Source organism: Chiloscyllium plagiosum, chromosome 6 (genome assembly GCF_004010195.1).
Source record: "Chiloscyllium plagiosum isolate BGI_BamShark_2017 chromosome 6, ASM401019v2, whole genome shotgun sequence".
Taxonomy (NCBI): domain Eukaryota; kingdom Metazoa; phylum Chordata; class Chondrichthyes; order Orectolobiformes; family Hemiscylliidae; genus Chiloscyllium; species Chiloscyllium plagiosum.
Genome location: NC_057715.1, coordinates 74,450,621 through 74,461,097, shown reverse-complemented (window position 1 = coordinate 74,461,097; position 10,477 = coordinate 74,450,621). Strand labels below are relative to the sequence as shown.

Here is a 10,477-nt window from a genome sequence, read left to right as displayed (position 1 = left end):
AGGGCAGGTAATAGGCCAGCGCGGGGTGTCCAGGTGGATGCAGTGTTTTGGAGGTGGGCGAAGGGGTCCTTGGAAGGTGGGCGGGAGCTCGGAGGTGGAGGCGACGGAAGAATTGTTCACGGCATGTATCCTGGAGCCATCTAGTCTGCATGGGCATTATGGTGACTGGGTTCCTGAGGAGACAGGGAGCGCCCTCGAGGCTTCAGGAGCTGTGATGCCATTGTGAGGCAGTGAATCTCACTAGCAGGTCATCTAGATAACATGTTCCTTCAGTCAGTAAAGGCTTAGGTAATGGCTCTTTTACTGTCCGTTCCTGAGTGTGGTGAAAGTGAGTACTGCAGATGCTGGAGATTAGAGTCAAGAGTGTGGTGCTGGAAAAGCACAGCAGGTCAGGCAGCATCTGAGGAGCAGGAAAATCTAAGTTTTTGATTAAGGGCTTTTGTCCAAAACATTGATTTTCCTGCTCCTTGGAAGATGCCTGTTCCTGAGTGTGGCCAAGTTGAGGTAGCAGTGGCATTATGGGTAGGCCCTTTATGGCTAAGGACAACTGGCCTGTCCATAAAGTGTTTTTTTTTTCTTCTCCCACAATATGTTTTGTTCACTTTCTTGATTCATGCCTCAGAAATGTTGGAAGTTATCCAGATGGTTTTGTTACCCTCATAACTTCTTGGCTAATGTCTTGACATTCAAGAAGCAACATGGTCTCTTGGACATTATTATCCAGAAGTGATAGCTTTTTGATGTCATACATGTTGGTGCAGATCATATCAATAATACATGCCTTGCTATGCCTTCCAACATTAAATGTTTCACTTTTAACCATCAAAGAACAGTCTGGCAAAAGATGGTGAAAACAGTTTGGTTTCTTTCATATTGAAAATATCTCTTGGTGTATAGTCATTCAAAATGTGGAAGATGGCATTTGCTTTATAACCATTGCACCTTCACCACCTATCATGCATGAAGCGATGCCATTCTTTGTCTTGAATCAGTCTAGCCATACTTTGCCACAGTCCTTGTGACCCAGCCTCTTTGACACAGCAACTCCTTTTTTCTGGAGATGGGAGTGGTCTCTGCTCAAATACCTTGAACCAAGTAAGTAGAGCTTCTCTAGTGTTAGGATAGGATAGGCAGCCGTTTTCATTGTCTTTTTCACAGGAAAGAATGTATGGTTGTCACTGTTCCAAAATTTCTGCCTTGTGTTTCAGAATTGATGACAGACTTGATGGTGAAATCTCCCATTCCTTCACAATGTTCACTTTTTGTTTCATGTCATGTTTTTTTCCACTTGCTGTTCAATTTCACCTTCTCTCAGATCAACATTTTTAACCTTCTCACAGGTTTTGGCTTGCTTTTACACAGAAATGTTGATGTCAAGTAATATCTTGTTTAGTATTCCATGACTCTGCCCTATTGTGTGGCTTAACTTTGTCCATTTGGTCGGAACACTGATATGATAAGCTTAGCCAACTTTTACTAATTCAGTTACTACTTCAAAGTTATAGTTAATCACATGCATTAGACTATTGAATTTTCTGTTTGGCTAGTGGGAATGACTGAACCCAATTGAAGTTTTATATCATCCAAATTTGACTCATCACAATTTTACTGTCATTAGTTGAACACAATCCATTAAAAATAGGTCTTTGCAATGTACTCATGAGTCTTATTTATGAAGGTAAAGTCAGCATAGTCCTACTGGACCACAGGGCTACTCTCCCATTAGAGAGAGATGACTGGTGATGGTTTAACCTGTGAGTCACCACACCTCAAGTGAGGGGAGAGGTTGAGAAGAAGCGTCCTTTGTGATAAACTCAACCAGTGCAGGAATTGAACCCATACTGTTGACACCACTCATTAGCCATCCAGCCAACAGAGATAACCAACCCTTTTCTGTATTAGAACTGCAAAACAGTTCTATTATTGCACTCACCTGTTACTCAAAGTATAACAGTGATGACATTGTAATATGTTTGAATGCAGTGAAAGACCATGTCAGATTTTACTTCTTGTTTTTGGAATATGGACATTGCTGGTAAGGATAGAATTTATTGATCAGTTTAATTTGTTCTTACAAGATGATGGTAACATATGACTTGAATCTATGATCCATAATCCCTAATGCCTTCTCCTAATAACATAATAATTAAAAGCATGACAACGTGCCCCAAGGCTGCTGTACATTCAATAGAGTCATGGCTGGTCTTCTACCACAATTCCACTTTTCTTTCCTATCCCCACATACCACTGTTTCCAAAAATTTAGATCTGCATCACAGTCTTGATTATATGCAATGATTGATCACTAAGAGGTTGCTGAGTAGAAGATTCCTAAAGGTTCACAACCTTTAGAGTGAAGAAATTCTCCTGCATTTAAAAATATGTCAATCTAGTCTTTAAACTTTCAATTAAGCTGGCATCCATTTTCTTTTGAGGAAGCAAATTCTGTCACCTTTTATATGAAAATTGCTTCCTGATTTCACTTCTGTGTGATGTAGCGTTGATATTAAGTTTGCAATCTCTTGTTCTTGATTCCTTACCAGAAGAAATAGCTTATCAATATGTAAATCTTGTTTACATGCCTCATTAGATCACCCATCAACCTTCTGAACTCAAATCAATGCATCCTAAGTTTATGCAATGTTGCTTCATGATTTAAACTCTGCATTACTTTGGTAAATCTGCAAAACCCCTTGCTTCAATTTCAGTATTTCTTTCCATAGGTGCACTACATAGTTATGAATACAGCAGTTGAAGTCGGATCTGACTGAGACTCCAGAAAACTGATGAATAACTTATTTGTTATCTAGTAGACTCCAGATAATGGGAGAAATGATTATTCCCAAGATGCATTACCTGTGTGTTAGGTGATGTTGAATAAGCTTGGCAGTTTGCTACACAGCACATTCCAAAGCTTGTACATGCTGCAGTCATAGTTTACTTGTGGTGGAGCTACTGGATGTTCAAATTAATGGTTAGGAAGCTAATTAGGCAAATTGCTTTGTCCTGGAATGTGTTAACTTTCTTGAGTGTTCGTGCAGCTGCACAGGTACCATCATACTTTTGACTTGAGCCTTGTAGATAGTAACAGGGCTTTGGCGATTTGGGAATCTAAGGACTTGAGACAGTCTCTGACTTGTTCTAGTAGCCATAATTCCCACTATAAATTAATGAGCAGCAATATCAGTTACTGTAAGATTTTGAAATTCAATTCAACTTTAATTGAAGACTTATGACAATCATAATTCAAAACTAACATTGAGAGAACCAATCTAAAGTTGAAACTTTATTGCTGGAACAGCACAGCAGGTCAGGCAGCATCCAGGGAACAGGAGATTCGACGTTTCGGGCACAGGCCCTTCTTCAGGACCAATCTAAACATTTACTAATCCACTAGTTCCATTTCAGGTACAAATATGTTTTCACAAGTTTTACATAATGAGGTTTTTCATAACAAACACAAAGACGCTGGCTCAGTGGTTAGCACTGTTGCCTCACAGCACCAGGGACCCGGGTTCGATTTCAGCCTTGGGCGACTGTACGGAGTTTGCACATTCTCCCCATGTCTGAGTGTGTTTCCTCCAGATGCTCCGGTTTCCTCTCACAATCCAAAGATGTGCAGGTTAGGTGAACTGGCCATGCTAAATTGGCCATAGTGTTCAGGATATATAGGTTAGGTGCATGAGTCAGGGGTAAACGTAGGGGAATGGGTCTGGTGGGATACTCTTCGGAGGGTCAGTGTGGATTTGTTGGGTGAAGGGCTTGTTTCTACACTGCAGGGATTCTAATTCTAAAAAAAAATTTTAATAAAAAGCAATGGTTTGCATTTGAGACACTTCAGGATGCAACTGTGACTCCAATGTGGTTGACTGAGCCATGATTTCTTGTTTTGTTGACTGACATTATTCTGTCTACAGTCATTAGATGAACAATCATGGTCTTTCTTGAATTGGCCAGGTAGTTTTTACCCAATTCCTGATTTTTTAAAAAGCCATGGTCTTCTGAGTAGCATCACATTTGACACATCAATCCCATTGAAATGTCATCCTTTTATGACAGTTAGTCCCTTTTAGCTTACCAACTTCATAGATCCTAACTAAGGTAATATGGCACCAATGAAACTATTATTATTTGCGTATTGTGTATCATCAGCTCCTAGCGACTTAATGTCATCCCAGATCTTCCAACTGATACATCTAAAACTGTCAAAGCATGTCAAATGTAGAGATGGTTGGAAATAATGTTGTAAGGGGGACTATCTCTGTTCAGAGCATGAGTCCAGAAGGCTATGTCGCTGACTTAGTGCCAGAGCACAGGATATTTTCAGGGCTGAACAGGAACTTGGAGTGGGAAAATGAGGATCCAGTTGTCATGGTCGCTAGTACCAGGAAGAAGAGGGAAATAGCATCTACTTGAACAGTATGAGGAGCTAGGCTTTTTCTGTCCTTTTTTTTTAGATTAGATTACATTACAGTGTGAAAACAGGCCCTTTGGCCCAACATGTCCACACCGACCCGCCGAAGCGCAACCCACCCATACCCCTATATTTACCCCTTACCTAACACTACGGGCAATTTAGCATGGCAAATTCACCTGACCTGCACATCTTTGGACTGTGGGAGGAAACCGGAGCACCCGGAGGAAACCCACGCAGACACGGGGAGAACGTGCAAACTCCACACAGTCAGTCGCCTGAGGCGGGAATTGAACCCGGGTCTCCGGCGCTGTGAGGCAGCAGTGCTAACCACTGTGCCCACACCACCGTGCCGCCCACTAATGCTTTTCACATAGTCATAGTTCTGCTTGCATCCTGGTGAAAGAAATAATTCCAGGCAAAGGCATAAAACTGGGGATTGCCCTTCAGTCATAGCCAGTGGTGATAGATGCCCACCTGAATTACAAAGAAGGAGGACTTGTTCCAGGAAGTTGCCCATATCAGCAATGATTTGCTATAAAGGCCAATGCATTTTGCCTCAAGAGCTCCGTGCTCAACTCTTCTGTATTGTGGAGCAGCCTATGGCTTGGAAGCAGAAACTGCTCCTGCTACTGGTATTCTTCCTGCCGCAGCTGGTATTTCTTTTAGATCAGCTTTGACTGTGGTCTTAAAGTCAGAATTCAAGATTAAAAACTTAATTGATTATTTAAATATTGAGATTAATGATCTGATAACTCCATATCAGCTTCCCATTCTGCACCAAACATATCTCACTAAAACCCATAAGTCGGCAACATTATAATAGGCATTTTTTGAGGCTTTAACTGCCTCTTCTGCACCTTCATTAGTAGTCAACCACTGCCCTAAAGGCCTCCATGCTTATACTATAAATATCTGAAGAAGATAAAGACGAGGGGATAAATATTGCATAGATTTGAGGGTTATGAAAGAATGCATTAGAATATACAATTGTGCAATGATTCTTGGAGTCAAGCTAATTGAACTATATGGAAATGAAGACCTTGCCAGATAGTTTATTTAGGGTTTGAAAAACAAGCAATATACCAACTGTAGCAGTATTCATTCAATATAGAAATTATGTTAAAACAGAATGGATTAGAGGGTACAGGTGAAAGAGAGAAATCACCAGTCATATGACAAGTTTTATCTTGCATTCTGTGAGATATCTGAGATAGGTAGCAGATGAAGATCACTAGAATAGGAACAATATTTGAGATAGATAAAGGATTATAAAAATTTACATTGTACAACTTGTGATACTAATGATGTATCAGAGCAAATTTCTGCTATATTGCTTTTCAGGTATTTAAACGACTGGACGGAAATTGCTTGTAGCAGTTCCTCTGCAAATCTTCCAGGTACCTCAATATTCATTTTAAATCTTGTTGTATGTGCACCAGTAACAATAATTCTCCAGATATTAATTTACATAAATATATCAAACATGGAAATAATGCACCAATTGAAAATTGTAATGAGGCTATTACAAACTAAGTGAAAAGAGGACCTTCCTTGGATCTGGGGATATCCAATAGCATCTTCTAGTACTTTTTCAGGAATGGTATGAACATATAAAGATGATGGGTGGAATCTTAAAGGGGCCTGAACAATGTGGCTATAGTGAGAAATGTGGCAGAATTGCACAAAAAGTGTAGGAAGGTCAATTTCGACATCAGGAGCAACTTACTGTATGTTTTAACTAATTTCCAGGCTATCAGGGTCTGAGGCAAGATTGTCACTCGGCAAAAGCAAGTTACTTATTATGTGGGATTATTTAATTACCTTATTAACTCATTAATGTATAACTTTCTATTGTACCCACTCACTTCAAACAAACTGAACACTAAGAATTCTCAACGTGTCATGCGCCAGCCTCTAAGTACCGACATGGCACCTCTCCAACCCACTTACAATTGTGCACTTTAATGCTGCATCTCGAGACACAACAGTAACTGTCATTGTAATGCTGCATCAAGGACATTTTGTGCTCAGGGCAGCACGGTGGTTCAGTGGTTAGCACTGCTAACTCACAGCGCCATGAATCTGGGCTCAATTCCCACCTCAGGCTACTGTCTGCGTGGAGTTTGCACATTCTCCCAGTGTCTGCATGGCTTTCCTCAAGGTGCTCCAGTTTCCTCCCGCATTCCAAAAGATGTGCAGGTCAAATGAATTAGCCATGCTAAATTGCCCATAGTATTAGGTGCATTTGTTGGGGTAAATGTAGGGAAATGAGTCTGGGTGGGTACTCTTTGGAGTATTGGTGTGGATTTGTTGGGCCAAAGGGCCTGTTTCCACACTGTTGGGAATCTAATCTAGTCAAAAGGAATGCAGAACAGGTATCTGGTGAATTCAGCTCACCAATTGCTCTAAAAGTACAAGTCGTTACAATCTTACCAGATCATGGGGCTCACTGTGCATTGTTATTAGAGAGAGATGACTGGTGGTAGTTTAACCTGAGAGTTATCATGCCTCAAGCAAGGGAGAAGGAGAATCCTTCATGGTTCTGTTCCAAAGGACACTGGGCACCAACAACTCAGGGCATTGGACATGCACAACATGCATCCATGGACATTGACAGCTGACATGCGCCAGCCTCTAAGTACCGTCATGACGCCTCTACAACCCACTTATAATTCTACACTTTAATGCTGCACCTCGAGACGCAACAGTAACTGTCATTGTAATGCTGCAGCAAGGGCACTTTGTGCACAGGGAGACTCACCCAGCTCATGATCTGAATCAGATTACATCTCTGGCCTGTTCACCTGCTCTCTTAGTGCTCATTTACTTTGAGCTTACCTGTATGCTCACAGCATGCTTATCTTGCCTTGCCTCATCTTCTTGCATGTCTTTTCCCTTGGCCAGGGATATCAAGAATGCAGTATTGGTGTCATGCTGTGCCATTTAGCACAAACATAAAGGCAGGAAGCTTGTCCTGGTTATTACTTGGCCTCAGTTATGTCATGCCTTCGGTATAGAGTCATAGAGATTTTCAGCACAGAAACAGACCAATCAGTCCAACTCGTCTATGCCAATCAGATATCCCAAATAAATCTAGTCCTATTTGCTAACTTTTGGCTTATATCCTTCTAAGCTCTTCCTACTCATATACCCACCCTAATGCCTTTTAAATGTTGTAATTGTACCAGCCTCCACCTTTCAGCTCATTCCATGCACCACCCTCTGCATGAAAAAGTTCCCCTTCGATACCATTTAAATCTTTCCCTTCTCACCTTAAACCTATACCTCTAGTTTTGGACTCCCCACCCCTGGCCCTGGGAAAATACTTTGTCTATTTACCCTATCCATGCCCTTCATGATTATATCAACCCCTACAAGGTCACCCCTCAGCCTTCACTGCAGGGAAAATAGCCCAGTTTGTTCAGCCTTGCCCTATCACTCAAACCCTCTAGCCCTGGCAGCATCCTTGTAAATCTTTTCTGAACCCTTTCAAGTTTCACAACATCCTTCCTTGAGCAGGGAAATGAGAATTGCACACACTATTCCAATATTGGCCTAACCAATGTCCTAGGGGGCACCTAGCACAGAAAGTGCAGATGGTGGAATGTCCTTAGCAAGTAGAGGGCATGCAGAAGTAGTGGTACTGTGGTTTGGGGTGTGTGCGAGTGGGTGGGGAAGATATTGCAAGCAATACTGAGGAAGTTATAGCTTGGGCCTTGGTTGGAGGTGGGTGCAGTACCAGAGGTAGAGTGAGTGTGATGTTTCAGCCAAAAGTTGGTAGCACTTGCAGTAGTGGAGTGGAAAAGGTCTTCCTGCATTTACTCAGACTGTACTCCAGATGGCAAATTTGGCCCAAACTGGCATAGTCCAGTGTCATTGCCTTAACTGCCCCGGGAGAAGATGCCATCCTGCATCTGTACCACCCAATCCTCCAGCCTCTGTATCATCCTGCTCACAAAGCACAATGCCAATTTTCTCTTGTCTGCCATGTCCACTGCAAATGTCAGGAACAATGCAGGGCAGTCCCATACTAACAGTTCTCATTCATGGTCACAGCAGCCTTTTAAAGATGTGCAAGCACTACATTCCAATCTATTCCAGAATATCCTGGCAAAGGTGAGTTTTTCCAAGTTATAAAGTCATACAGGAGAAAGTGAGGACTGCAGATGCTGGAGATCACAGTCGGTAGCGTGGTGCTGGAAAAGCACAGCCAGTCAGGCAGCATCCGAGGAGCAGGAGAATCGATGTTTTGGGCATAAGCCCTTCATCAAGCCTATGCCCGAAACATCAACTCTCTTGCTCCTTGGATGCTGCTTGACCTGTGCTTTTCTAGCACCACACTTTTTGATCTAACTTCATTAGAATCAATGTATAAACTAATGAAAAAAACAGGATGCAATTTAGGACAATATCAAGATGTATAAGCCTCACAGATACTTGTGAGTCATGTTGTAAGTTTCCTGAATTTACCTAGATTAAGCAGATAGAGTGAACTATTTTTAAAGCACAGGCATTGTCAGGAAAATTCAGACAGCCAGTGAATGCAAGATGATGGACAAAATCTTGAATGGCTAATGGTAAGATTCTTGGTAGTGTAGATGAGCAGAGAGATCTCGGTGTCCAGGTACATAGATCCTTGAAAGTTGCCATCCAGATTGATAGGGTTGTTATGAAGGCATATGGTGTGTTAACTTTTATTGATAGAGGGATTGCGTTTTGGAACCATGATGTCATGCTGCAGCTGTGCAAAACTCTGGTGTGGCCATACTTGGAGTATTGCATACAGTTCTGGTCACCGCATTATAGAAAGAATGTGGAAGCTGTGGAAAGGGTTCAGAGGAGATTTACTAGGATGTTGCCTGGTAGGGTAACGAGGAAGAGAATAGGGCCCCTCAAAGATCAGCAAGGTGGCCTTTGTGTGGAGCCGCAGAAAATGGGGGAGATACAAAATGAGTATTTTACATCAATATTTACTGTGGAAAAGGATATAAAAGTTATAGAATGTAGGGAAACAGATGGTGACACCTTGAAAAATGTCCATATTACAGAGTGCTGGATGTCTTGAAACGCATAAAGGTGGATAAATCCCCAGGACCTGATCAGGTGTACCCTAGACCTCTGTGGGAAGCTAGAGAAGTGATTGCTGGGCCTCTTGCTGAGATATTTGTATCATCGATTGTCACAGGTGAGGTGCCGGAAGATTAGAGGTTGGCTAACATGGTGCCACTGTTTAAGGAAGGTGGTAAGGACAAGCCAGGGAACTATAGATCAGTGAGCCTGACGTTGGTTGTGAGCAAGTTGTTGTAGAAGACAGAGGGTGGTGATGGAGGGTTGTTTTTCAAACTGGAGGCCTGTGACCAGTGGAGTGGCACAAGAATCGGTGCAGGGTCCACTACTTTTTGTCATTTACATAAATGATTTGGATGTGAGCGTAAGAGGTAGAGTTAGTAAGTTTGCAGATGACACCAAATTTGGAGGTGTAGTGGACAGTGAAGAAGGTTACCTCAGATTACAACAGGATCTTGACTAGATGGGCCAATGGGCTGAGAAGTGGCAGATGGAATTTAATTCTGATAAATGTGAGGTGCTGCATTTTGGGAAAGCAAATCTTAGCACTTATACACTTAATGGTAAGATCCTAGGGAGTGTTGCTGAACAAAGAGACCTTGGAGTGCAGGTTCATAACTCCTTTTATTGGCCAGAGTATTGAGTACAGGAGTTGGGAGGTCATGTTGCGGCTGTACAGGACATTGATTAGGCCACTTTTGGAATATTGTGTGCAATCCTGGTCTCCTTCCTATCGGAAAGATGTTGTGAAACTCGAAAGAGTTCAGAAAAGATTTACAAGGATATTGCCAGGGTTGGAGGATTTGAGCTTTAGGGAAAGGCTGAACAGGCTAGTGCTGTTTTCCCTGGAGCATTGGAGGTTGTGGGGTGACCTTATAGAGGTTTACAATCACGAGGGGCATAGATAGGATAAATAGACAAAGTCTTTTCCCTGAGGTTAGGGAGTCCAGAACTAGAGGGCATAGGTTTAGGGTGAGAGGGGAAAGATATAAAA

The 10,477-nt window shown here is 42.1% G+C and overlaps 1 protein-coding gene across 7 annotated transcripts in view; it reads left to right on the top strand.

Moving 5' to 3' along the window:
• c6h11orf65 (chromosome 6 C11orf65 homolog) overlaps positions 1-10,477 on the top strand; it is an 86,301-nt gene that overhangs the window by 62,425 nt on the left and 13,399 nt on the right. For all 7 annotated transcript variants that reach the window (XM_043691849.1, XM_043691853.1, XM_043691851.1 and 4 more), the window contains one exon: positions 5,758-5,813. In XM_043691849.1, the coding sequence (XP_043547784.1) occupies positions 5,758-5,813 (56 nt within the window). The remainder of the gene's footprint in view (positions 1-5,757; positions 5,814-10,477) is intronic.